We start from the raw sequence: 26983 nt of genomic DNA on the forward strand, positions 1-26983 counted from the left end.
CCCTGTGGGGAGTGTGCAGTCCTGGCCCCGGGCCCCCTGCCCCACCCGCTGCGTGTGAGCCAGCAATGGTCCCCACCCTGAGACCCTTGGGGTGTGCACGTCACAGGCCCGGGCCCTGCCCGTCAGCTGCCTGCCGGGGGCTCCTGCCTTCCTGAGTTCTGCTGGGTCATTTCCTGGCTGGCCCCTGGGTCCCTCCCCCTCTCCCAGCCCTGGCCCCATAGGGAGTGGGGGCCTCCCACAAGGTGTGTGCTGTCTCCCAGAGGGGGCCCCCAAACAGAAGCCAGTCACTGCTGGGCTGCTACAATTAGGGTTGGGCATCTCCGAGGGAGAGACAGTGGAGTGCTCGCGACCCTGCCCCAGGGCAGCATCAGGGAGTGTGAACCCACCCTCCAGCAGCCCCAGCCCCATGCAGGCACCTCCCTGCTTGGGTTCTGGAGCAGCTGAGGGGGTGGGGGGTGGGAGACGGGTACTGTGACCCTGCAAGGGACAGGAAGTGGAGATGGAAGTTGGAGGGTGGGAGAGGTTAGGCAGGGCCCCGCCCCCCAGCACTGTCCACACAGACGGCAGGAAGTGGCCACTCGGCCAACAAGTGTATCCTGGGCTGCCTGGGGCCGGGAATTGGGGCTGTGGCTGGACTGGCCTCCTTGCCCTGGTCAGCAGGGGTGCCCCCACAACCCAGGATGGCCTGGGCCCCTCCCTGTTCCCTCAGTCCATACTCGGGGCGTCCCTCGGGCCTAAGCAGGGGGCTGGGGGCTGCTGCGGGCCTGGGGACAGAGGCTGTCTCCTGGGTTTATCTCCTCGTGGGGGCAGCAGCAGCTCCGGAAGCTGGGGGCGGGGGGCAGGCCCGCAGGAAGCCCCGGGAAAGGTTCCGGCCCACAGCAGCCCGGCTGCCCGGCAGCAGCAGCATCATCAGGCGGAATGTGGGCGCTTGTGCTGCTGGGCGCCCTGCTGCTGCCAGGGCACATCCTGGGGCACGGCCCCCACACCCCGAGCGACTACGATGATGAAATGGGGCAGGACACGGGTGGTGGCGGTGAGCGCTGTGGGGGTGGGGGAAGATGGGGGACCCGCGTCTGTCGTGGGCGAGGAGGCGGGGAGGGGGCCGCAGGGCCAGGGCTCCATGTCCAGCTACATAGTCTGGAACCCCTCAACATTAGCTGGAGGGATGGGGTCCCCCATCACTCCTCCCCAGCGCCCCAACACCCCTTACACTCCTCCCCAATACTCCCCTCACCCCTTACACTCCCCTCTTGCACACTGCCCCCATGTCCACGCCCCCAGCGCTGCTGACACCCCTCTTTCCCGCAGGCACCCTGGAGGCCCCCGCCCAGCCCCGAAGCTTCCCGGGCCAACTCTGCCTTAACCAGAGTCACAGCCTGGCGCTGTCCAACCGCTCCCTGGAGCTGCTGCTCGGCTGGGTGCCCACCAGGCTGGTGCCGGCCATCTACGGGCTGGTCCTGACCGTGGGACTGCCGGCCAACGGGCTGGCCCTGTGGGTGCTGGCCACGCGCGTGCCTCGGCTGCCCTCCACCATGCTGCTCATGAACCTGGCGGCCGCCGACCTGCTGCTGGCTCTGGCGCTGCCCCCGCGCCTCGCCTACCACCTGCGCGGCCAGCGCTGGCCCTTTGGCGAGGCCGCCTGCCGCCTGGCCACGGCCACCCTCTACGGCCACATGTACGGCTCGCTGCTGCTGCTGGCCGCCGTCAGCCTGGACCGCTACCTGGCCCTGGTGCACCCGCTGCGCGCGCGGGCCCTGCGTGGTCAGCGCCTGGCCACCGGCCTCTGCATCGCCGCCTGGCTCGCGGCGGCCGCCCTGGTGTCGCCGCTGCTGCTGCAGCGCCAGACCTACCGGCTGCAGGCCTCGGAGCGCGTGCTGTGCCACGACGCGCTGCCCCAGGACGCGCAGCTGGCCTACTGGCGGCCGGCCTTCACCTGCCTGGCGCTGCTGGGCTGCTGCCTGCCGCTGGCGGCCATGCTGCTGTGCTACGGGGCCACGCTGCGCGCCCTGGCAGCCGCTGGCCAGCGCTACGGCCACGCGCTGCGGCTCACGGCGCTCGTGCTGGCCTCCGCCGTGGCCTTCTTCGCGCCCAGCAACGCCCTGCTACTGCTGCACTATTCTGACCCGCGCCCCGGGGCCTGGGGCGACCTGTACGGCGCCTACGTGCCCAGCCTGGCCGTCAGCGCCCTCAACAGCTGCGTGGACCCGTTCGTGTACTACTACGTGTCGGCCGAGTTCAGGGACAAGGTGCGCGAGGGGCTCCTGCGCCGGCCGCCCCGGAGCGCAGCGGCCTCCAAGGCGTCCGGAGATGGTGCGGGCCCGGGCTCCGGCGGCGCCACGCGCTCCTCGTCCCTGCTCTGAGTCGGGGGACCCTCTGTCTGAGTCGGGGACCCTCGGGCGCCTCTCTCTGAGTCTGGGGGCGACCCCTGGGGTCTCTGAGTCGGGAGGAACCCTTGGGGGCTCTAAGTTGAGGGGGGACCTTCCTGGAGGTGCCTCCCCCACCCCCGCCAAGTGCCTGTCCCTCCCTGGCAGCTGAGAAACCGAGGCACGACAGACAGGCCCAGCAGGAGCCGAGGGCCAGCAGGCCTGGACGCCCAGGACAGAGGTCTGCTGAGTTGGGGGGTGGTATATATGTACATATATACATAGATATGTGAGAGGGAGGGGCTGGGGGTGCAGGGGAGGAGCCAGGAGGAGAGGGGCAGGGGCTGGGGGTGCAGGGGAGGAGGCTGCCCAGGGCTGCTGCCCAGTGGCTGGACGTGCAGGGGGAGGACCGCCCCGCACGGGGCATCTGGAACAGAACCAGCTCTGGTCACACCTGGACTTCCGAGCCGCGGCCTCTGGGTCCCTGAGGCAATAAATTCCTGTGGTCCCAAGGTGCCTGGTTGCAGAGTCTCTCCAAGTGCAAACTGGGCCGGGCGGCTGCGAGGGAGGCAGCGCAAAGTGACAGGGCTGCCACCGGGTGCAGGGCCCCCAGGAGCGGGCACAGGGCCCCAGGAGCGGGCACAGGGCCCCAGGAGCAGGCACAGCACCCCCAGTCACACACCCAGTCACCCGAGCCCGCCCTTTCCCCCAGGCCCAGTTTCCTTGTGTGTTGCTCAGTGCCATCACCGACTGGGCAGACAGAAGCTCAGGTGTGCTGGGCCCAGGGAAGGAGGGCTCCTTCGGGGTCTCCCACAAGGGGGACAGGTACCCTCACTGCTGCCTCCCAGGGTGGGCACGCTGGGGCAGGGGTCCCTCTAGGTTCCAGCTTGCATCTCTGTTTCTGGGGGCAAGGGAGAGTAGTTGAGGTCTCCCTGGGGCTTTTGCTCCGTGCCAGCTGGGCCCCGAGGACAGGCAGGGGAGGCTGACATTTGAAGGAGGACCTGCAGGTGGTGCGAAGGGGGCGGGGAGGAGGCTTTGGGCACAGTCTGTTCTAGCAGGAGAGGGAGGCAGCAGCCTGCAGAGCCCACACACACAATCTCTCCTCTGCTGCCTGATTCAACAGCGTCCCCATCCAGGCCTCCCGTGGAGCAGGCAGTGTGGGGGCGCTCTGTGCCCCAAGACCCACTGTGGGGCCTGTGCACGGGTCAGGGCTCAGGGTCAAAGGCAGGACAGGTAGACAGCTTGGCTATGAGTGCCATGGCAACTGGGCACGCCCACACCGACTTCTGGCAACCAGCATCCTCTCAGGGGGGATGGCTGGGGGCCAAGGTGAGTGGATTACACAGCAATTCTGATGCCGTGCCCGCCTGCCAGATCCTCACTGGGCCCTGTGTCGTCTCCAAGGTCATGGCTGAGTGGTCCACCTCCCATGCGGTCCCCCTGGAGGTGCTGGCCAACGGAGCACGCCTCCAACGTCACCTCATAGTCTCAGTACACAACCGCCTGCAGGGGGCGTCGGGGGGGCGGAGAGCAGGTGCAGGGCAGGTGCCCTGGGGGGAGGAAGAGCCAGGGTCAGGCCTTGCAGGGGGAGTCCCTGGGGGTCTACCCAGGGTCCTGGCTAACTCACCCCACCTCCATTCTCACCTTGGCGGTGCTGCGCCCCGAGCACGCTGTCTCGTGTTGACCTAAAGGGTCCCTGACAAGGTTTCGCAAAGGTACAAAGAACAGGTGGTGTGCGGAGGGAGGGGCTGACCTCACAGGGCCAGGGTCCCACAGAGTGGCATCCCTGTGGGCCTCACCCGGCACTGCCAAGTAACACTTCGGCTCAGAAGGCTCAACTTGCTGCTTCAACTGGAGCCCCGCAGTTAGGACAGTATCTATAAGGTTTCTGAATATACCTTCCTTGTGTTCCATGCACGTGCAGCCACCTGCAGAGGCCTGTTGCCTGCTGAGACCTCCCCGGGCAGACTCTAAATGGGCACACGAGGCTATACCACGTCCCTGCACACCTGCCACCTCCCAGGGTCGGCCTTGGCAGGAGCTGGGGGGAAGTGGAGCAGCCGGGACTCCAACCAGGCACTTTGACACGGGATACAGGTGCCCCAGGCAACGACAGAAGCAATCCACCGAGTGCCCACCCTGGCGTGTGCCCCCTGGACTGTCCGGGGTGACTGCCCACATGCCGCTGGCTGCTGCGTCCTCCCCTGAGGCTTCTCCCCCACTCTGTCCTCCCCGCAGCAGGCAGGGGGTCCAGGCAGGGAGTCGACCGTCCACTGCCCTCTCGCGGCCACGGCCTGAACTGCAGCCTGCCCCTGGTGAGGTGGACAGCCCTCACACCCCACAAGCCAGCCAGAAACATCAGCAATGCTTCTAGGACAGCTAACACGGCGAGGCAATCCTTTGTCTTCGGTGACTTTGACAGCTGCCTTCCATGTCTCACGATCAGCTCTCTCAAGGACGTGACGCCCCTGCCCGACCTCCCGCCTCCCTGCCACCTTGCGCCTTGGCAGGGAGCTGGCGTGGGGGGCAGGCAGTGCCTGGAACCCAGCACCCAGTGCAGAATGTGGCTGTCCCAGCTGCTGCCCCAAACACCTACTCACGCAGGACTTGGAGAAACCAACACGGGAGGCGGCAGCATCGCGAGGACAGAGGGCTAGGCTGCCACCAGCAAGGGGCAACACCCAACGGCCTCGTGGCGTCCTGTTGCTCCATGTGCCACGGGGGTGCCCTCCTGACCCCGCTGGATGGCAGGAACTGACGCCAGGGGACCCAGCGCATGAGGCTGAGGTGTCCCCTCCCACAAAAATACATGGATACATCAACAAAACTGTACCAATTCCTAACCTCAGAGGGCCCCGAATGTCCCCGTGGGTGAGGTGACTGGCCATGTGGGTGTGTATGAGGCTGTGTGCCAATAAAACTTTATTTACAAGCACAGTTGGCGGGGGCCAAGCCAAAGGCACCCTGGGTCCCCTCCGGCATGTTCTCCTGATCAGGGAGGCTCATCCCGCAGGCTGTGAGGGGCAGAGCCAGACCCGCCCCGGGCAGGCGAGCGGGCATCCCTGCTGCCCTCCAGTGGGCTCCCCTGGCTCTGTGGGCGCCGACTCTGAGCCAGAGCTTCACCTGGCTGCCTCCAGGCGGGGCCTGAGACGACACAGCGCGGGTGAGGCAGGTTCTGACTGCCCGTGCCGCTGGCCACTGCAGGCTGGTGCCTGGGGACGAGGTCCCATCAGCCCCGCGGCCGGGGACTGCAGCACTGTGGATTGATCATTGAGCTCCGAGAGGCCGAGCCCCCCAGGTCCGGCAGGGGGTGGGCACCCCGAGAGGTCCGCCACCCTGCTTTGCCCTCCACATGCCGGGTCCCAGCCAGGAGCCAGGATGTTACCCGAGGTGCCCAGGTGGGCAGCAGGGTAGGGTGTGTGGGTTTGTGGCTGCTGCCCGTCTGGGCATGGGCCAGCGAGCCTGAGTTGGGACTCACCCCTGAGCGGGCTGCCGTGGGACACCAAGCCAGTGCCCGGCCCCACGGGCGGCGTGTTCCCAGAGGGACTCAGAGAAGCGGCGTGGAGAGCCGGCAGCCTGGGCTTCGGAGTGGGATGGGCTGCTGCTGTGCGAATGGAGCCCACGCCCCTGGCCCTGGAGCCCACTGTTCTGACTGCTTAAACACCTGCCTGTGTGCGGGGTGCTGCAGGGCCATGGCGCTGCTTTCCCCTTTGTTTAAAGATGTATTTATTTATTTTTTTAAAAGATTTATTTATTACAAAGTTAGATATATATAGAGGAGAGATAGAGAGGAAGATCTTCTGTCCAATGAGTCATCCCCCCAAGTGAGCGCAACGGCCGGTGCTGAGCCAATCTGAAGTCAGGAGCCATGAGCTTCCTCCAGGTCTCCCAAATGGGTGCAGGGTCCCAAGGCTTTGGGCCGTCCTTGACTGCTTTCCCAGGACACAGGCAGTGAGCTGGATGGGAAGTGGAGCTGCCGGGATTAGAACCGGCGCCCACATGGGATCCTGGCATTCAAGGCAATGACTTTAGCCGCTAGGCCACGCCACTGGGCCCTTAAGATGTATTTAGTAGATTTGAAAGGCAGAAAGACAGAGGGAGACAGCCACCTCCCACCCACTGGGTCACTCCATAAATGGCCACTGCGGCTGGGCTGGGCCAGGCTGGGGCCCAGAGCCCAGACCTCCAGGCAGGTTCTCACAGAAACGGCAGGGGACCAGGGTGTGGGACTCCTGCAGCTCCCCAGGGCGCGTATCGACAAGGAGCTGGACAGGAAGTGGAGCAGGGGGACTTGAACCAGTAACCCCACTCAGGGACAGCCCTGGGGCTGCGTGGGCACGGCAGCTCATGCTGACACCAGGACACCAGAACCCTACACGGGGTGCTGGGGCAGGTCCGGTTGCCCCACTTCCCGTCAGGCTCCCCACAGCCAAGCGCCAGGGTCCCTGCCTGTGTGGGAGACCCGGATGGAGCTGTGGGATCTGTGGCCTGGCTCTCACGACTATTGGAAGTGAACCTGAAGTTGCAGCATTTCTCATGCTTTTAAGTAAAACAGAAACATATTCAGTTTGTAAAATACACACTCAAAGGAAAAGTACATCAGGCTCCATGTGTGAGGTGCCCAGGGGACACCCACGACTTCTGGGCCAACCCTGGGTCCTGGCCCAAGATGTCTCCCCGGTGACTGGACCACAGCAGCCTGTGGCACCTCAAGGAACCCTCACCCCAGGGTCAGGGGCCGGGGGGCCAGGGAAGGAGGAGGAGAGAGGGCGCAGGCACGCCCCGCACAGCCGAGCTCACGCACAAACCGCAGGCTGCTGTACACAGGATCTGTATTTCAAGGAACAAAGAGAGTGAACACAGAACAGCGCTGCCCACACAGCAAGGAACGTGCCATGCCAACGGCCTCCTGGACACGGGCAGGGGCATCGGGCTCACAGGGCGCCGGCTGGCGGGGTGGCCTCGGGGAGACCTCCGGGCGGCTCCCCACGGGCGGTGCCCTCCCCGAAGTACCAGCGGCTGGGGGCGGCCAGGCCCCCCGCTCGCTCCAGGACTTCCTGGTTCACGAGGGCGGCCTCCTGACTCGCCTCGGCAGACAGCTCCAGCACCTCGGCGAAGCTCCTGGGGGAGAGCAGGCAGCCGCTGGCACGGGGGCAGCCGGGCCCAGACAGGACCCTCACACGGCGGCGGGGGTGGGCAGCCACACCCACACCTCCCACAGGCCCGGGCCAGCCCTTCCCTCCGACACTGTGACACCCCACGCCCGCTGTCCTGCACTGGGAACTCAGGCACACAGGGCACTAGGCCCACCGGCTCCTGGAGCCCCGGTCAGTTCCAGGAGGCAGCGATTGCTGCACCCCGAGCCCTGAGCTCCCACAGGAGCAACCAGACCCGCGGACCCCTGAGAGGGAGCAGTGTGGGCGTGGGAGGAAGCAGCTTGCAGGGCGCCCACGTGGCCCACGGTCCTGCCCGGGCCCCAGTCCCCTCTCTGAAGCCAGCTTCCAGCTAACAGGCACTCCGGGAGGCAGCAGGGCACGCTCAGGCTGTCCAGGGGCATCTGCCACCCCGAGGGAAGCTCCTGCCTTCGGACAGGCCTAGGCCCCTGGTCGTGGGCACTCGGGAGTGAACCAGCAGGTAGGGCCTCCCTGTCTCCCATCACCGCGGGCACTGACCCACGGAGAGCCGGCTCAAGTCACGGGAGGAAGTGCCTCTCCCCAGCCGCTTTCCCAGCCCAGCCAGGTCAGCCTGGCCCCGCCACACCCAGCACCCATAGCCGACCCAAGGAGGCTGGAAGAGGGAGGCGAGGGCCTGCCAGGCCTCCGGTGGAAGGAAAGTGGGGTCCGCAACCGAGATGGTGCGAGCTACACCTGCTGGCCGGGAAGGGGCGGCAGCCAGGGGACCCGCACCCTGAGGGAACAGGCCCTGGACCACCTGCCCTGCAGCCCCGCGCCCCTCCTGCCCACTGTGAGCCCGGAGATACCTCTGGAGCTCCAAGTCCTTCTGGGTGGCCAGGGCCCGCAGTTCCCTCAGCAAGTCCAGCGCCCGCGTGGGCTTCTCCTCCTCCGGGCCCACGCCCAGATCCTGGAGGAGGCGCTGCGTGGTGGTGAGCTCCAGCTGCAGGGAGTCTGCAGGGGAGGGGGCTGTGAGCCGCCGGGCCTTCCCCGTCTCCCACACCACGCCAGGTGAAGGAAGCCGCAGGCCTGCCTCCACTAGGAGCAGCTGTGAGAAACAACCCCGCAGCCCCAAGACAGGAGGGGGTGTACTGGTGCAGGGGGAGGGCCGAGCCAGCAGGACTGGGGGCAGCCAGCTCTGACCCTGCACCCTGAACTGCTCTGTAAGCCGTGAGCGTATCACCCTGGGGCTGGTTCGAGTTTCGGCTGCTCCACCTCCCCCCTAGCTCCCTGATACCATGCCTGGGTGGCAGCTGAAGGGGACCCAAGGGCTTGGGTCCTTGCACCCAGGCCATGTCCCACCGCAGCTCTGGATCCTGGGCATCTGGGATGGGGGTCCCTCTGAGCGCCAGGCTCGGTCTGGGGAGAACAGGGTGGGTTCGGGGGCCCTGATGCCCACTCAGCAGCTCTGGCTGCCCCCAGCGCTCTGGCACTTGAGCCCAGCAGGGCCCCCAGGCCGGGGCTGACGTGGCGGCTCTTACCCAGCAGGTGCCGTCCGTCCTGCTCCAGGTGGATGGCGCGCCCGGGCAGCTCGTGTCGGGTGCTGTCCAGCGCCGCGGCCAGCGCTTTGTACTGCTCCTGGAAGCGGTCGGCCACCTCCACCAAGGGGCCCAGCACCTGCATCTGCCCACGGGAGGGGAGGGACGCTGGGACCGGGTACGGTGCCCCCCACGCCCTCCTGGGGTCCCGGGACTGTGGCTCCCTGAGCCGGCGTGCACCTGGCCTCACGCTCTGCTCACCTGGGCGTTGAACTTGGCCTCCAGCTCGCGCTGCTTCTGCTGCAGCAGGAGCCGTCGCCGCAGCTCGGCGCTCTCAGTCTGCAGCCGCTCCTTCTCCCGCTCCAGGAGAACCAGCTCCTGCTCCGCCCGCTGCTCCTGCTCGGCCAGCCTCTTCTCCATCTGGGCAGGGAACACGGGCGTGGGCGGGCGGCACGGGGGCCCCTCCCCTGCACCCCAGATGGGCCAGGCGTGCGGCTCACCTTGGTGGCCAGCAGTGTAAACAGCAGAGTTTGTGACTCTGTCATCTCCATCTGCTCGGCTAACGTCTGTGGGCGGTGGGTGCAGGGCGTCCTCAGGGCTCCCAGCGCCACCCTGGGTGCTGCCCTCCCCACAATCCCCGGCACCTCGCAGTTGGAGCACAGCCGCACCCAGTCATGGGGTGCACTGCACACAGCCCCTCATCGGGGGAATGCCCTAGACCGGCTGTGCGGGGCCCAGGGCAGCAGGTGCACCGTGCGGGCGTGTGCGCCCACCAGCTGCCGGCACGCTCACTCACGGGGCCCTTCCTCCTTGGGGCACAGGTCGACAACGCTGCCTTCCTGGATGGCTTCTTGCTCGGCTGCGGCGTCTTCACGGTCATACTCTTGCCTGGGTTGGACAGGTGTGGGTGGCAGCGAGGGGCTCGGCCGGCCGGCCTCATGACCTGCTAAGCCCCGTGAGTGGAACATGCCTCCGGGCTAACCACGCGCTGAGCTGGGCCTGGGGCTGTGGTGCTAGCAGGTTAACACACCGCCTGGGAAGGCCCTGTCCCATGTACTGGAGCGCTGGTTCATCCAGCTACTCCCCTTCCAACCCAGCTCCGCTAACACGTGTGAGAAGGAGCGGCAGTGAGGGCCCGGGGCAGCGTCCAGCTCCTGGTCCGCCTGGGCCAGCCCTGGCTGCCGCAGCGTTGGAGGAGTGACCTGGCTCACAGGAGAGCTCTCCCTTCCCGTCGACCCTCTACCTTCAACCACGTCCAAGGACATGACCCCATACAGGCAGGCCCAGCCAGCTCCCCCGCCCCGCCGCAGCCGGCAGCCGGCGCCCGTGGGAGCTTTACCGTGGATGTCGGAGAGGTCCAGGTCAGGTGGGGCAGCGCTGTGTCCTTCCAGCATCGTCGACTGCAGGTCCCCCTGGCCAAGGCCACTGCCATCTGTCGCCCGAACGAGAAGACCCACCGGAGTGCCCGTCAGTGAGGGGTCAGCTGTCACGCCCCAGGAGGCAGGTGGCCTCAGCCCACCTCTCGCTGTGTAACGCTCCTTCCCAGGGGCCCGTGCTGCCACCTGCAATGCTGGCATCCACATGGGCACCGGCTGGAGTCGGCCTCCTCATGCTTGGGCGCCTGGCTTTGCCCGCACAGCCCCGGGCACAAGCAGGGAGCTGGGTGGGAAGTGGGGCAGCCGGGACTCGCCCCGGTGCCCATACGGGATGTGGGTGTCAAGGCTGTAGCTCAGCCCGCTGTGTCCCAGCGCTAGGCCTCAGTTTACAGTTCTGCAGGATGCTTGCTGCGGCTCATGGCTGCCGTGCTCACGTGGGGAGGGAACCAGCACACAGAGGCTCTCAATCCCTGTTCCCTAAGCCTGCCTTTCCACAAAGAAACTGTGACAAACCATCAGGCAGCCTCAAGAAACAGCCCTAGGCCGTCACAGCACCCAGCGCAGGGGACAGAGCTGCGGCTTGGCACGGAGGGGGCAGAGGCCGGTGCCCAGCCCGCACCCGCCACATTCAGCTGCGCTACAGTCATTCTCGGGCTACACAGCCGCCAGCAGCCAGGGGCACGCACGGGTGCTCGGGGTGAAGGTGTGGGGTCAGGGCGGGATGAGCAGGACGAGGGCAGGGCACCCGAGGCCATGGTGCTGCTGTGCCCACGTGGCCTGTACCCTCGCAGCCCGCCCCATCTCTCGGAGGTTTGTCGGGCACACTGGGGCAGTTCTCAATGGCCAGGAGCAGGGCTGGTGGGAGCAGTGGCCCACGGCGCAGCCCCTCACACCCCGGAACTGCCGGCGGCACTGCAGAAGCAGAGCAGATACCATGGGTGCTCCGGGCTCCAGAGCTGTGGGCTAAGGGTCATCGCTGTGGTGCAGTGGGCAAAGCTGTTCCCTGCTGGGCTAGCGTCCCACCCGGGCACAGGTTCCAGCCCCGGCTGCTCCACTTCCCATGCAGCACCGTGAGGCCCCGGCCAGCAGGCACGGGCAGTGCCGCCCACGGCCGCTGAGAGGAGCTCCCCCACTTCACCAGGCGCCCGTGGGGCACTGACGGAAGCCCACTGGTGTGAGAGGCTCCCTCCCTATGGGAGTCCCCAGCTGTGGGCTGACCTCCAAGGCTCCCCGTGCTGGAACCCTGGATCCCAATACGCTGGTGGCATCAAGAGGGCGGGGCTGGACTGTGGAGGGTCCTGCGGAGGATGTTTGGGGGGAGCTGCCTTCTGGAGGGATGAATCTGCTCGCCCAGCCCCTCACGTGGGAGTGGGTTCCAACGACAGACCCGACCAGAGTCCCCGGCACCCTGTGCGGTGTCCTGACTGCGCACACTCCCACCATGGCAGAGTTGGCCACCGTGGGGCCCCATTAGTGAGTGGGCAGACAGGACTGTGTGGATACTAAGCTGCACCCTGACGGCAGGCCAGGTGAGGCCCCTGGAAACGACGCCCAAGGGACACAGCTGCTCCTGGCCCAGGCAGCTTTCCCAGAGGCTCCCCACCCCGCGGCTCCTGCCAGCGAGCTGAGGCCACCATCCCTACCGCCCGTGACCCCGCACACCTCGGCTCTGCTGAACGCCGGCCTTCCTCCCGCTGTCGGGTGCTTTCCCGCCGCACCTGGAGGTGTCAGCCGCAGGAGCCTGTTGGGGACACGCGGTCTTCAGATCACTGCTGGGGTCAGTGGGGTGGGGGTGTGAGCTCCTGGCATGAGCCAAGGCAGAGATGGGCAGAGCTCAGGAATTCCATCGTGGGGCACCAGGGACACATGTGATGTGTACAAGACATGGACGTGCTGGCCGGGTGGACCCCTGTGACTCGGGCGACCCCTGTCACGAGGGACACACACAGCCCAGCCTGGCTTTCCATCCAGCTCCCTGCTGGCACTCACCTTGGAGGACGCAGGCCGCGGCTCAGTAGCTGGGCCTCTGACCCGCGTGGGCAACCCCAATGCAGCTCCTGCTTTATGCGCCTCCTTACCTTTCTGGCGCCTTTCTTCTCATACTGCAAGTACCGGGACTCGACCACTCTTCCCCCTGGGGAGCACAACTGGGTGTAGCACCCCCACTCCTGCCCAGAGAGCCGCGGCTGCTCCCCTCCTCAAACCCCTGGACCCCGCCACTCTGGGCTATGACACCCAGCCCTGAGCTCAGAGGGAGGCTCCTGTACCCCGGAGCCCGCCCTGCGCCCTCCCAGCTCCCCACACCCAGTGTCCTGTACCTGCCAATCTGCCTTGCTCTCCTGAGTGCCCTGGCCTGGCTTTGACAGGCACCACCCTCCCCTACTTCTCCAGGCAACAGCTCGGAGCCCCCAAAGCTCCCCCATTGGGGCAAGGCCCCCAGCTCCTGCGGCCTGAGCCGTGGCCGGAAGCCACTAGTCCCACACTGGGCGAGGCACCTGCCTGAGCCATTACCTCCTGACCCTCTGTGACTGTCTGCCCACAGCCTGAGCCTGTCACTGGGCCAGGGAACACGAATTTCTGACCCATTCGGGCCTGAGGTCCGACTGCAGGCTGCTGTGCGGCCTGGGCTATGCGGGTAGAACAATCACACAGATGGGGGTGTGGCCTCAGGCCAGAAGGCCCCGGAAGGTCCAGCGGGCTCTGCCATCACCAGCAGCAGGGAGGGAGGACAGCAAACAGTGCCATGAGGCCCTCAGGTGGGCGCCGGGTGGGAAAGGCCCCGGGCACCCGTCACAGCCCTGAGCAGGACGCCCATGCCCCCTGCTAATAGGGGGCCTGTCCCAGCTCCCTCACAGACGCCAGCTGCCTGTGGCCAGGCGTGAGGGGAAGGCACTGGTATGCTGATCAAGTCTGGTCTGGGGGAGACCTGCAGGGGGGCCCTGCCACCCCAAATGAGACCTGGAGGAGGGACCTGGATGTGGCAGCCACATGGCCATGAAGCCAGGGAGGGGCAGTGCCTGCCTGTCACCTGACCGTGCAACCACAGAACCTGGAACCCTAGGAAGAGAGGGTACCCCTCGGCCTGGGCCACCCCACGGCCTGCCTGTCCACCCCACCATACAATCACAGAGCATGGAACCCCCGGGGCAGAGGGTACCCCTCGGCCTGGGCCACCCCACGGCCTGCCTGTCCACCCGACCATACAATCACAGAGCGTGGAACCCCTGGGCAGTGGGTACCCCTCGGCCTGGCCACCCCACGGCCTGCCTGTCCACCCCACCATACAATTACAGAGCGTGGAACCCCCGGGACAGAGGGTACCCCTCGGCCTGGCCACCCCACGGCCTGCCTGTCCACCCGACCATACAATCACAGAGCGTGGAACCCCTGGGCAGTGGGTACCCCTCGGCCTGGCCACCCCACGGCCTGCCCGGCCACGGGTCGGAGGGTCAGTCAGTGAGCTGCGGGCACAGCCGCTGCCCGGCCCAGCAGGCTCACCTCGTCCTCGCTTCTCTTTCATCTTGGCCCCACCAGAAGTGCCGGGGATCCCAGCCGGCTTCCTGGAAGAGAAGCCCAGGTCAAGGAAGCCGGCCCTGGCTCGCCCAGGACACCCCCAGGGAGGTCGAGCCCCAGTGGGCACCCCAGGCGGGACAGAGCCTGAGTGCCTCATCACAGTGCGACGTGGGTTCGAGTCCAGCCTCCTGCTAACGCACACCCCGGGAGGAGGCAGCACCAGGGCGGGCCGGGGGCCCTGCCAACCCACGGGGCGAGCCGGGGATGCAGCTCCAGGCTCCGGGGGCGTCAGGCAGCGCCAGGTGGCCGTGTGCCGCCTGCCCGTCAACTAACGGGGCTATCTGAGCGAAGGGAGCGTGGCGGACGGTTCAGGCGTCGTCTCGGGGCTCGGACAAACTCACGAGGCGGCCGTGCCCGGCTCACCGGCAGCCTGCCAGGGCGCCCGCTTGGCCGGCGCCGGCCTCAGCCGCACGGGGACGGACGGACAACGCGGCTCGCCCGCTGTGGACGCCGCGGGACTCGAACTCGCAGCCCCGTCGCTCGGGCAGCCCCGCCCGGGCATGCGCAGGTGCCGCGCGTCGGCTCCCCGAGGGAGCCCCCCGAGAAGCCGCCCCGAGACTCTCTGTCCTCCGGCCCGGCCGCCCTCGGCCACGGTGGCCTCTGCGGGCTTCCACAGCCGCTCACCCGGCATCGCCGGCATCCGCCATTTTCCCGCCTTCCCCACTCAAAGGCCGGCTCGGCGCGGCGGCGGGCCGGACCATGTCGGCAGGGGTGTCCGCGCGTCGGCAGCGGCGGGCGGGCGCGGCCTGAGCCGGCGGCCTCCCCCCTTCCGGCCTCCCGCTTGGTTCGCGCCGCCACGCGCGGCCGGGCGCAGGAAGGGGCGGGGCTCGCGGAGGGGGCGGGGCCGGAACCCCAAGCGCCCTGGTCCCCCCTGCTGTGGGGTGATCCTGGGGTGCCGCCCTGCACTGATGCTGGGAGTTATGGGGTGCAATCCCCCACTCTCCTGTCCGGAGGTTCTAGTGTTCAGCTCCCACTCCTGCGGGTAGATTCTGGGGTGCAGCCCCCACTGTCCCCTCCTGATTTGTCTGCTTCCTGCCTTCCCAGGCAATGACTCAGTGACCCCCGGGTGCATCCCAGCGCCCTGCAGGCGTGTCTTCCTGGGTCTGGGGTCCCTGGGAGGGAGGGAGCAGTGGCAGGGTCCCCAAGGCGGCCAGTGGGCGCGCCGACCCCAGCTCCCCGGAGTCTGTGTTAAGTGGAAGCACGTCTCCCCTGTGGCCGTACGTGCTGCGGGGCCACAGGGAGGGTTAGACTCCCAGCCGGAGCTGAGCTGATCTGAAGCCAGGAGCCAGGAGCCTCTTCGGGGTCTCCCACACGGGTGCAGGGTCCCAAGGCTTTGGGCTGTCCTCCACTGCTTTCCCAGGCCACAGGCAGGGCGCTGGGTGCGAGGTGGAGCCTGCTTTGCCACAGTGTCATCCCTGACTGAGTCATTCTGTTAGGTTCCTGCCTCCTAGCTTGACCGTGCTCAGCTCTGACTGGCCCGGCCGGTATCGAAACGTATCAGCCGCCGGCAGGTCCTCTGTCACTCTCTTTCAAACAAACAAAGTCCTCGCTTTGAGTACGCTGGGATCCCGTATGGGCACCAGTTCTAATCCCTGCGCCTTGCAGGGCCTGGGGGTGTCCACGCTAACACAGGGCGGGGAAGGAGAGTGGCTCGTGGGCGAGTGGGAAGGGCTGGCCGTGGAGAAGACACTCAGAAACCCAGCACCTGCACGGGGGAGACACCCAGGAAATGAAGGCGCCGTGAAATTCAGAGTCGGAAACAACGCAGTGAGAAGAACAATTCAGGTTTGGGGCTAGGTCTGCGCACCTCCCCGCAACCCTGCTCCTGGCAACAGCTGTGACTGCACAGCTGGCGACCCCAGTTCTAACAGAACCCTTCAGCCACATCCGCCCTGGAGGCTCGTGGGGAACGTCCCCCCAAGAGCAGGGACATCGGAGCCCCGGCTGCTCCCGGCTCCGAGGGGCCTGGGGTGGCGCCTCTCCACCGGTCCCCTCCTCACCCCCACGCCGTCTCCCCTAATCCGCCTTCTTGGTCTTCTTCTTCCTGGCGCCCTCGCCCAGCTCTTCCCTGGCCTTGGCCGGCAGGACCGGGTGCTGCAGGCCAGGCCCAGCCGCGGGGGATCCACCATGATTGTCGTGGTGGTGCTGCTCGCCGCCCCAGCCTGCCCCGAACAGCACAGGGCACATGTAGCCCTCCAGGACGTCAAATGGGGAACTGTGGGAGTGGGTGGCCGTCAGGAACACCTGCGGGGTGGGGTGGACGGGACAGGGAAGGGAACCAACAGTGAGGGCATGGCTGGGGGTGGCCCTGCCCTGGGGTGGACCAGCCCAGGCTCCCTGGGACAGCTGGTCACCGCCTGCCAGGAGCTCAGAGAGCAGCCTGGGGATCCGAATGGCTGGGTCCCCCACCCCTGCCCCCCAAGAGTCACATGAGGAAACAGCTCTTGATGTGGTGGTATTAAGAGGCGGGGTTTGGGTGGCGCTGTGACACTGTGGGCTACACCCTCCCTGGGGATATCTGCCTCCCCTATCTTAGCTGGTTCAAGTCCCGGCCGCTCCGCTTCTCACCCAGCTCACCCCGAGGGGCGGCGGGGCTGGCCCACATGCCTGGGTTCTTGTCACTGACATGGGAGGCCCAGGTGGCACCCCTGGTTCCTGGCTTAGGTCTGGGCCAGCCCTGGCTCCTGCCAGCATTTGGGGAGTGAACCAGCACATGGTAATATTCATGATACTCATCCTCTCTGTCATACTGACTTTCAAATAAATGTTTTTGTTTTGGTTTTTGTTTAAAGATTTATTTACTTTTATTGGAAATCCAGATATATAGACAAGAGATAGAGAGGAAGATCTTCCATTCTCTGATTCACTCCCCAAGTGACCACAATGACCGGAGTTGAGCCGATCCAAAGCCAGGAGCCAGGAGCCTCTTCCAGGTCTCCCACACAGGTGCAGGGTCCCATGGCTTTGGGCCGTCCTCCACTGCTTTCCCAGGCCACAACAGGGATGGGAAACAGGGCTGCCAGGACGCAAATCAGTGTCCATATGGGATCTCTGTGCCTGCACCACACTTTGGGCAACCGCACCGGGATCCCAAATATGTTTTTTAAAGATCTCTTTGAATCAAGAATTATTTATTTATGACACCAGTGTGATGGCTCAACTGCTACAAGCTACAAGTGTTGGTATCCCACACAGGAGCCAGTATGAAGAAGCTCCTGGCTCCTGACTTCATTGTGGCCCCGCCCCTTGGGAGTGAGCCAGTGGATGAAAGATCTCTTTATCCCCCCTTTCTGTAACTCTGCCTTTCAAATAGATACATCGATACAATCTTAAAACCGAAAGCTTCCCCTGGCCCTGAGGACTCTCTTGTTTGCTGAGTGCATCCTGGTCCCCGCAACCAGCCTGGGAAGAGGCTGGGGGAATGGGCTCCTGCAGGGGTGAGAGGTGACCCCAGCCTGGAGGAGGTGGGGGGTGGGCTCCTGCAGGGGTGAGAGGTGACCCCAGCCTGGAGGAGGTGGGGCGTGGGCTCCTGCAGGGGTGAGAGGTGACCCCAGCCTGGAGGAGGTGGGGCGTGGGCTCCTGCAGGGGTGACGCTTACCTTACAGGACACCATGAAGAGGGTGAAGACAAAGATGAGGCTGGCTTTGGACACTGGGAGCCAGCGGGTCTGCTGGAGCGTGAAGAGCACAGCTCCGTACAGGCTGGCTTTGGTGGGGCTACGGAGAAAAGAAGGGCCCACCAGGCCTCAGTCCTGCTCCCAGCTTCTCCTGAGTGAGACGGGAAAGCGCATGCATCCTGCAGTGAGGGAAGCCCACCCTCTGCACCCAGGCAGGTGCCAGGCAGTCCCTGGCAGGTGCCCTGGTGACAGCATCTTGGGCTGTCTCATGTGATGTGTGTGGTGGGAGTCTTGGGCCTGGCAGCTTCAATTCTCTTGTTTTTGAAAAAAATGCATTTTTGTTTATTTGAAAGACAGTAACAGAGAGGAGGAAGTGAGGAAGCTGGAGGGAGGGAGGGAGAGTTGAGAGAGGGAGGATTAGCCTTCCATTTGGTGGTTCCTTCTCCAAATGTCTGCTATGGCTGGGGCAGGGCCAGGCTGAAGCCAGGAGCCAGGAGCTTCCTCCAGGACTCCCACGCGCGTGCAGGGGCCCAAGCACTTGGGCCGCCCTCTCCTGCCCTCCCAAGCACATCAGCAGGGAGCTGGATGGGAAGCGGAGCAGCTGGGACGTGAATCGGTGTTCATGTGGGATGCTGACACTACAGGTGTTGGTTTAACGTACCGCACTGCAACACTGGTCCTCAGCTCAGCTTCTGCAGGGTGGGGGCCAAGGGTTCGTGCACAAGCCGTTAGCCGCGTCCATGTGACTGCGGTCCCGGGTGGTAGGACACCTTGCGTGTTGCAGCCTGGCGCCTCTGGGAGAAATGAGCTCCATCTTGGAAGTTCACGCCCAGTCCCTCTCAGGCTCTGACACCAACGTGTGCCTGTCTGCAGCCCCAAGCCCTAACCTCGGGGGCCAGTGTTGCCGTGTAGCGGGTTACACTGCCATCCGTCATGCTGGCAGCCCACATGAGCACTGGTTCGAGTCCCGGCTGCTCCACTTTTGATCTAGCTCCCTGCTCAAGCACCTGGGAGGGGAGCAGAATGTGGCCCAAGTGCTGGGGCCCTGCACCCATGTGGGAGACCCATGTGGCGCTCCGGGCTCCTGGCTTCGATTTGGCTCAAGCTCTGGCTGTTGTGGGCATGTGGGGAATGAACCAGCAGGTGGGGAATCTCTGTCTCCCTCTCTAATTTTGCCTTTCAAGTAAACAAATCTATCAATTAGGGAAAAAAAAATCCACGCAAACTATGAAGCTTTGCCGAGTTTGGTGCGCCCTTCTAGTAGAGCAGCAACCAGGGGGCATCCGGGGTCCCCCAACACCTGCTGGTGCCAACACACGGGGATTCCCTCAGCTTCTCCTTCCTTCCCTGTGGGACAGGATTCGGAGGTCGTTGCAGGAGTGATGGATGATGATGCGTGTTCTTGATGTCTGGGCACCAGGGCCAGGCGAGCTACACGCAGTAGGCAAGGCAGAGACAGACCCTGGGTCCAGGGCAGCGGCACAGCGAGTTAAGCTGCCTGCCCATACCGGGGTGCCACCTGGAATGCAGGCCACCCCACTTCTGTTCCGGCTCCCTGTTCACGCGTCTGGGAAAGCAGTGCGTGGGCCTCAGCCATGCACGTGGGAGACCCGGCTGGAGCTCCCAGCTCCCGGCTTGGATGCGGTCCAGCCCTGGCCACTGCAGCCGTTTGAGGAGTGCCCCAGCGGATGCAAGCCCTCCCCCCCGCCCCCGCGCCACTCCTTCAGATAAGCCACTGCATGGTCCGAGAGAGGAAGCCTCCTGCCAGCCGTGATGGCTCTGGGGGGGGGCACTTTGCGGGGACAAAAGGAGAGAACGCGGTGTTTCCCGAGGTGTGAACTGGGCGGTGATTTCCATTGGAGGCAGGATGTGACTCTGCCACGTTCCTGCAGCCGGGGCTTCACTCAACAGAAAAGGTAGAAAATCTAACTGCTTCCTGCCTGCAAGGTGTTTCTGTCGCTGGATGCTGCTTCGGCTCCTGGGAGCTGTCTGGGCTTCCCTTCTCAGCCCTGCTGCGCCCCCTCCCAGGCCCCCCAGCTGGAAATCTCCTAACCTCCCTTCAAAAGTCAACTTGGGCGTCACTTGGAGCTCCCTGCTCCCTCTGTCTCTCTGTCTCTCTTACACACACACACACACGCTGGAGCTCCCGCCCTGGCCTTCCTAAGCTACAGCTTCTGGAGCCTTCTACAGAGCAGCTACGTCCACCCCAGCTGATCAGCCTCACCCAGCACCAGGCCAGCCGCAGGACAGGTGTGGGACTTACAAGGACATGTGCAGCACCTCGTTTGTCTCAGGCTTCCAGACGCCTCGGAGCAGCTGCTCGGCGTGGGACATGAGGGCGACGCCAGAGCCTGTGGGACAGGGCACTGCTGAACACACCTGCCCCTCCTCCCTCCCCTCCTGCGCTCACACCTGCCCCTCCTCCCTCCCCTCCTGCGCTCACACCTGCCCCTCCTCCCTCCCCTCCTCCTGTGCTCACACCTGCCCCTCCTCCCTCCCCTCCTGTGCTCACATTTGCCCCTCCTCCCTCCCCTCCTCCTGTGCTCACACTTGCCCCTCCTCCCTCCCCTCCTGTGCTCACACTTGCCCCTCCTCCCTCCCCTCCTGCGCTCACACCTGCCCCTCCTCCCTCCCCTCCTCCTGTGCTCACACCTGCCCCTCCTCCCTCCCCTCCTGTGCTCACATTTGCCCCTCCTCCCTCCCCTCCTCCTGTGCTCACACTTGCCCCTCCTCCCTCCCCTCCTGTGCTCACACTTGCCCCTCCTCCCTCCCCTCCTGTGCTCACACCTGCCTGGGGTGCATGATTCCTGTCGCAGGTGGCAGAGGGGGCCTATGGCTATTAAGAGGACCCTGTCCAGGGCGACTGTCACACAGCAGGTTGGGCAGCAGCACGAAGGTGCCACAGGCCTGCCCACATCCAAAGGTGAGCCTTGAGGCCTGTGCTGGGGCACCATTGCCACCTGTGATGCTGGCAACCACGTGTCACTGGTTCAAGTCCCGGCCGTTCCTCTTCCAATGCAGAACCCTGCTAACATGCTGGGACAGCGGCCAAAGCAGGCCACATGCTTGGGGCCTTGCACCCATTTGGGAAACCCAGACGGAGGTCCTGGTTTGGCCCGGTTCAGCCCTGGTGGTTGCAACGTTCTGCAGTGTGAACCAGCACCCCTATGGGACGCTGGGGTCAGAAGCAGGGGTTCACCCGCAGTTACCACTGTGCCTACTGGACTTCCGGAAGCACACACCGGCGAGGCAAGTCCGAGCACTGGGTGGCTCTTCCAGGTGGACGTCCCTGGCCCACTTACCTTTGACCCACCCGGTGGCGATCATGACGAACCAGCCGTGGTGGTAGTGGTGATGGGCATGGTGGATGCCCACGGCAATCTTGCGGACCCTCACCACCTCCTTCATGGCCACGAAGATGAGCTTGACTGGCAGGAAGCAGACGCACTTGTAGAACAGGTCCAGGGGGCAGAAGAAAATCAGGTACCTGTTGGGAGGGCGGAGGCCGGAGCGTCACGGCCAAGGGCTGAGCCTGGGACGTGGGGGGCCGGGGATGGGGCCATCCCCCCTGCGCTGGGCGTACGCTGGCCTCTGGGTTCGAGCTGGCATGCGCAGCAGGGGCGCCCTGCCCTCCCACTCACCAGACGGCCGAGGCGAGCAGGACACTCGAGTTGTTGCTGAAGTAGTCTATGAGGGGCTCGCCGAGCAGCAGGTCCGCCAGGATGTAGCTCCCGAAACAGTGCAGCATGGCGCACAGCCAGGAGGCCACGGGGTGGCGTCGGGACAGCTCGACTGCTCCTGGCCAGCGGAGGACAGGGAGTGTCCATCCACGGACTCCCAGGGCATCCAGGGCCCTCGTGCCCTGGCATGCCAGCGCCCTGCCCCGGATGTCCCCAGTGGGCCTCCACGACCCTGTGCTGGCGTCCCTGTGCCCTAGTGTGGGCAGCACCCTAACCTGGGTGCCCCTGGCAGAGCCCCATGACCCTGTGCCCTGGCATGATAGCGCCCTGACCCGGGCAGAGCTCAGCGGCCCTGTACCGGGACCCCCCGTGCCCTAACCTTGTACCAGGACCCCCGTGCCCTGGCATGCCAACACCCTAACCTGGGTGCCCCGGCAGAGCTCCGTGGCCCCCATGCCCTGGGGTGACAGTGCCTTGCCCTGGGTACCCTGGCAGAGCTCAGACCCTGTGTGTGTGGTGGGTATGGAGCCTGGAGGACCGGGGCCAATCCAGAACTTGGCCTTAGTCTCTTCGGAGGCTTGGCTGTTCCTCCGTCATGGAAGGTGGCGGTAGGGGCATGGGCTGTCGCTGACACCAGCAGGGTCAGGAGGAGCTGCTGCCACGGGAATTGTGGTGCCCCTTGGCGCGGCACCACAGGGAACCTTTGGCACGGGGAGAGCCACAGGGCTGCTGTTGAACACGCGGAGGAGGGAGCATGAACCCGCTGCCTTATTCTTATTTAAAAAAAAAGATGCAATGGGGGCTGACGCTGCGGCAGAGCGGGTTAAGCCTCCACCTACAACACCAGTGTCATAGTTAATCAAGCCTCTGACGGAAGCCCCAGCTTCCACGTCGATGCTGGTTCAAGTCCCAGCTGCTCCACTTTCCATGCCCTGCCTACGGCTTCTCATTGAGTTAGTATTAGCCAGCCTCCATTTCCTGGTTTTGATACTATGCCAGCAGGAAGTAGCCGTTGCCAGGGAAGCTGGGGGCGGGAACCCTCGGTGCTATTCCTTCCAGCTTCTCCCTGAGCAGCTCCGTTGAGGTGAAGTTACGGAGAGTCCCTGTCCTGCGTGGACCTCTTGCAGGCGGCACTGGTAACTCTCAGCTGGCTGCGCGCCCCCAGGCAGGGGCTCGAGGAGGCTCCCGGCTCCGGCCTCAACTTGCAGATGGCTCATCTCTGGTGCTCTCTCCCTCTTTCCCTGTACTTTGATTTGCAAATAAACAACTCTTAAAACCAAATTTTATAGGCTGTATAAAGGCCTGGAGTTTACACTAATGGAACTATCCTGGTGTGACCCTACCTCTTCTCTCTTTTTGTTAAAAAGATTCATTTCTATCTGAGAGCCCAGTGCGGTGGCTTAGCAGCTAAAGTCCTCACCTTGAATGCGCTGGGATCTCAAACGAGCGCCGGTTCTAATCCTGGCGCCCCGCTTCCCATCCAGCTCCCTGCCTGTGGCCTGGGAAAGCAGTGGAGGACGGCCCCAGACCCTTGGGACCCTGCACCCGCGTGGGAGACCCGGGAGAGGCTCCTGGCTCCTCGGTTCGGATGAGTGCGGCACTGGCCGTTGTGGCAGCTTGCAGAGTGAATCATTGGACAGAAGAACTTCTCTGACCTCTCTGTATATCTGACTTTCCAATAAAAATAAATAAATCTTTGAAAAAAAAAATTCTCTCCTATTTGAAAGAGTTAGAGCGAGAAGCGTTGATTTGAAGCCAGGAGCGTCTGGGTCTCCCATGGGCTTTCCCAGGTTCATCAGCAGGGAGCGGGACGGGAAGTGGAGCAGCTGGGACGAGAACCTGCGATCCCTATGGGAAGCTGTACACCACTGCACTGGCTCCGATACTTTATGTTTTTAAAAAGGAAACAGGCTCACCCTGAGTGACTTCAAGCCCCAAATCCAGACGCTGTCCTCTGGTCACTGTTGCCACCAGTGGCGACCCACAGTGACGTTCTGCAGAGCAGTGCCTCTCCTGGCCCCGTCCCGTCCTGCAGTAGACCCTGGAGCCTTGTGGCAATGACAGTGACCAGGGCACGCCTCTCAGGGCACGTGAGCCAAGGCCCGGGTGCTCCAGCCTCCCCTGCAGCGTGTCTATTTCCAACCCTGCGACCTCAGGCTCTCCGGCTGGCAGTTAATCCTCCACGGCAGCTGGTGGGTCCTGCGGAGGGCAGGGTGCCCCGGCTGGGCAGAACTGGATCCCCGTGCCTCTAGAAATAACCCTCGGGGTTGAATTCTCTCCGGGGCTTTGCTTGCGTCTCAGCACTGGGGCTGGGCTGGGCTGGGGGAGCTGCGCCATGAGTAAGATGTGGGTTTGTACATGGTGGTGGTGTGGGGTTGGGATGTGGCCTCTGAGCTGTGGCTCTGCTGCTAACCTGGCTGTGGCTGTGGACGGACAGGGACAGTTCGAGTCCCCACAGCTCCACTTCCCACCCAGCTCCCTGCCTGTGGCCTGGGAAAGCAGTGGAGGACGGCCCAAAGCCTTGGGACCCTGCACCCGCATGGGAGACCCTGAAGAAGCTCCTGGCTCCTGGCTTTGGATCAGCTCAGCTCCAGCCGTTGTGGTCACTTAGGGAGTGAATCATCAGAGAGAAGAAATTTGTCTCTCTCTTTCTTCCTCTCTGTATATCTGACTTTCCATAAATAAATAAACAAACAGATCTTTAACAAAAATAATTATTTATAAAATAGAAACTAATAGAAATGTAGGTTTTCCTTGACCTCCTCCCGGCATTTTAGAAGTTTTCCAAATGAAATCAAGATGTCCTTGGCTGAGTAAATGGGTGAGCTTCCCAGAGAATTCCGTATCATGGAATGCTACTGAAAGACATAAAAGAACTATTGGGGCTGGTGCTGAGCCATGGTGGCTACACCTGCTGCGTGCAGTGCCGGGATCCTTTTCAGGCAGCAGTTCGAGTCCCAGCTGCTCCACTTCCCATCCAGCTCCCTGCCTGTGGCCTGGGAAAGCAGTGGAGGACGGCCCAAAGCCTTGGGACCCTGAACCTGCTTGGGAGACCCGGAAGAGGCTCCAGGCTCCGGGCTTCGGCCTGGCACAGCTCTGGCCATTGCGACAATTTAAGGAGTGAGCCGGCCGATGGAAGATATGTCTGCTCTCCTTCTCTGTAACTCTGCCTTTGAAATAAATTCATAAATCTCAAGAAAAAAAAGAAGGAAAAAAATGATGAAGACACAGAAAGCTATCGGGGAACCTGGACTGCATGTTGCTAAGTGAAAGAAGGGTGCCTGGAAAGGCTTAATTCTTTTAAAGGATTGATTTATATTTTTTACTGCAAAATCAGATATAGAGAGAGGAGGAGAGACAGAGAGGAAGATCTTCTGTCCGATGATTCACTCCCCAAGTGACTACAACGGCCGGTGCTATTCTCATCCAAAGCCAGGAGCCAGGAGCGTCTTCCAGGTCTCCCATGCGGGTGCAGGGTCCCAAGGCTTAGGGCCGTCCTCCACTGCTTTCCCAGGCCACAGGCAGGGAGCTGGGTGGGAAGTGGGGCCTCAGGGATGCGAACTGGTACCCATAGGGGATCCTGAGGCATGCAAAGCGAGCATTTAGCCACTGGGTCACCGTGCCAAGTCCAAATAAACAAATTAAATCATAATAATAATAAAAGAAACAATCCACAAATCAATTTTTGCAGCTTCTCTCAGAATCAGGCCCCCTCTCGCCATCACAGGACCAGCTCGGGGGGCCGTGCACTTGGAGGGTCCCACAGCCCCCCCACCATCACAGGATCGCTCGGGGGGCCGTGTGCTTGGAGGGTCCCACAGCCCCCCACCATCACAGGACCGCTCGGGGGGCCGTGCACTTGGAGGGTCCCACAGTTAGTTGCATGCTCCGTTCTCCGTACCGAGGGCACCGGGTCTGACCCTGTGTCCTGGGCCGTGTCCGCTCTGTGGCTTCCCTCCAGGAGGGTTCCAGGGGTGGGGTGGGGCGATGGGGAGGCATTGTTCCCACACGCTCAGCCCAGGTCCTGGTTCGAGTCCTCCGCCTGCCACCCACGAGGCATCCCCCAATGGTTCCTTACTACCCAGTTTCTGAAAGGAGAAGCTGGAAGTGGGTAGGGTGCCCATGCCCCACTCTGGGGCGTGGTGGAGGGGAGCCTGACCACTGTGTGTGGCCGCTTGGCCTGGGGTGGGAAGGAGGGACGCTGTGAGAGTCCCGCAAGGGCCCACGATTCCCCGGGACTCTGTGCCACCTTTGGGCAAGTCCGGCTCCCCGTCCAAAGGCTGCGAACAACATGCAGCCGGCTTTGTTTCTGCGGAAGTAAGCCGAGGTCCAGCACAGCTCTGGAACAAACAGGTGTCGGGATGTGGAAGGGGGTGAGAAACAAAGAGAGAGGAGATGGCCCTGTGTGTAGCAGAGCCACTGCGGGGGCAGAGACGGAGGAGAGGCAGGGATGGAGGTCTGGAAGGGGGCTCCCAGCCCGCACGCCTCTGCACTTCAGTGAACACGCACACCTGTTTTTTCCCCTTCTATCCTGGGAAGGGAAAAGAGAAAAATGCAGTGATTTCCAGGCTGAGCCGGGGAGGGGGTGAGACACTCGCGGAGTTTGGGGCGTGGGGTTTTTTTTTTGTTTTCTTCCGTGGTGCTAACTTTCCCTGCTGCACTGGAGCCAGGAAAACGCTAGAAACAGAGCATGGAGAAGCTTGCCTAAAAATAGGACCCATCCTACGGAGGCCATTTCTCCCGCTGGAATTGAACCAGCCATCGTCTGCTGTCTGCACTACCCCAGGGCGGAGGGTGACCCCAAGCCACCCAGTCCGGGGCGCTGGTGGGGGGAGGCCAGGGGAGGGGCTGTCCCGTGATGGAAGGACTCCCACCAGGCTGGGAGGCACAGCTGGTGTCATCTTCAGGGAACCTGATCGCGGTGGGGGTGGGGTGGGGTGCAGGGCTGCACCGGCTGGCCCTTATATAGACACGGGGCCAGCCAAGGGCACGGAGCGAGGTCAGGCTGCAGACCCAAGCTCACGCACCCGCCTACCCCCTCAAGGGGGGACCCCCAACATCTGCTCTCCGTCCCCCACACGCCACGGTTCTCCCTCCCCGCCCGCGGCATCTGCTTCCCCACCCCCAAGCACGACCTTCCCAGCGTACCGCGGAGGGGGCTTCGCCGACCCCAGGGACGCCCTCCCCCGGGCCCCGCACCCACCTGGCTCATATTTGAGGTAGAGAATGGACACGATGAAGTAGCTGAGATCGAACACGGGGAACAGGGGCACTCGCGAGAAGCTCAGCGCCAGCTCCCCCAGGCTCAGCGCAGACAGCAGCTCCATGGCCGCCCGGCCCCCCAACCCCGCTGCCGCCCGCAGGCCGCCCGGGGACCACGGCCCCGCCTCCGCTGCCGGCCCGCCCCGGGGACGGCCCAGGGGAGGAGGGTCCAGGGGAGGAGAGTCCAGGGGAGGAGGGTCCAGCGCGTCCCCAAGCACCGCCCCAGGGATGGTCCAGGGGAGGAGAGCCCAGGGGAGGAGGGTCCAGGACGTCCCCAAGCACCACCCCAGGGACGGTCCAGGGGAGAAGAGCCCAGGGGAGGAGGGTCCAGGGGAGGAGAGTCCAGGGGAGGAGGGTCCAGCGCATCCCCAAGCACCGCCCCAGGGATGGTCCAGGGGAGGAGAGCCCAGGGGAGGAGGGTCCAAGGGAGGAGAGTCCAGGGGAGGAGGGCCCAGGCGGGTCCC

At 64.2% G+C, this 26983-nt stretch overlaps 3 protein-coding genes across 4 annotated transcripts; 1 reads left to right on the forward strand and 2 right to left on the reverse strand.

Moving 5' to 3' along the window:
* Positions 1-906: 906 nt before the first annotated feature.
* On the forward strand, positions 907-2412 carry F2RL3 (F2R like thrombin or trypsin receptor 3). The gene is made up of 2 exons (XM_004595818.2): positions 907-1033; positions 1309-2412. Exons 1-2 carry the CDS (start codon positions 919-921, stop codon positions 2358-2360), a joined length of 1167 nt encoding a protein of 388 aa, XP_004595875.2. The 5' UTR covers positions 907-918; the 3' UTR covers positions 2361-2412.
* A 4805-nt stretch (positions 2413-7217) lies between these two features.
* On the reverse strand, positions 7218-14697 carry LOC131478459 (HAUS augmin-like complex subunit 8). Of its 2 annotated transcripts, XM_058657938.1 has the most exons (11): positions 14586-14677; positions 13887-13948; positions 12467-12522; positions 12051-12129; positions 10352-10444; positions 9809-9900; positions 9513-9578; positions 9274-9432; positions 9016-9157; positions 8344-8488; positions 7219-7484 (listed from the first exon to the last, which is right to left on the reverse strand). In XM_058657938.1, exons 1-11 carry the CDS (start codon positions 14660-14662, stop codon positions 7298-7300), a joined length of 1158 nt encoding a protein of 385 aa, XP_058513921.1. In that variant the 5' UTR covers positions 14663-14677; the 3' UTR covers positions 7219-7297. The 2 variants fall into 2 exon arrangements, with proteins under 2 accessions (XP_058513922.1, XP_058513921.1); XM_058657939.1 differs by lacking the exon at positions 9513-9578 and having other exon boundaries at positions 7218-7484; positions 14586-14697.
* Positions 14698-15906: 1209 nt separating this feature from the next.
* Positions 15907-26658, reverse strand: TMEM38A (transmembrane protein 38A). Its single transcript, XM_004595552.4, has 6 exons — positions 26461-26658; positions 21219-21375; positions 20880-21064; positions 19841-19928; positions 17560-17677; positions 15907-16205 (listed from the first exon to the last, which is right to left on the reverse strand). The coding sequence occupies exons 1-6, from the start codon at positions 26582-26584 to the stop codon at positions 15978-15980; spliced, it is 900 nt and encodes a 299-aa protein (XP_004595609.2). The 5' UTR covers positions 26585-26658; the 3' UTR covers positions 15907-15977.
* Positions 26659-26983: the final 325 nt, after the last annotated feature.

Source organism: Ochotona princeps, chromosome 33 (genome assembly GCF_030435755.1).
Source record: "Ochotona princeps isolate mOchPri1 chromosome 33, mOchPri1.hap1, whole genome shotgun sequence".
Taxonomy (NCBI): domain Eukaryota; kingdom Metazoa; phylum Chordata; class Mammalia; order Lagomorpha; family Ochotonidae; genus Ochotona; species Ochotona princeps.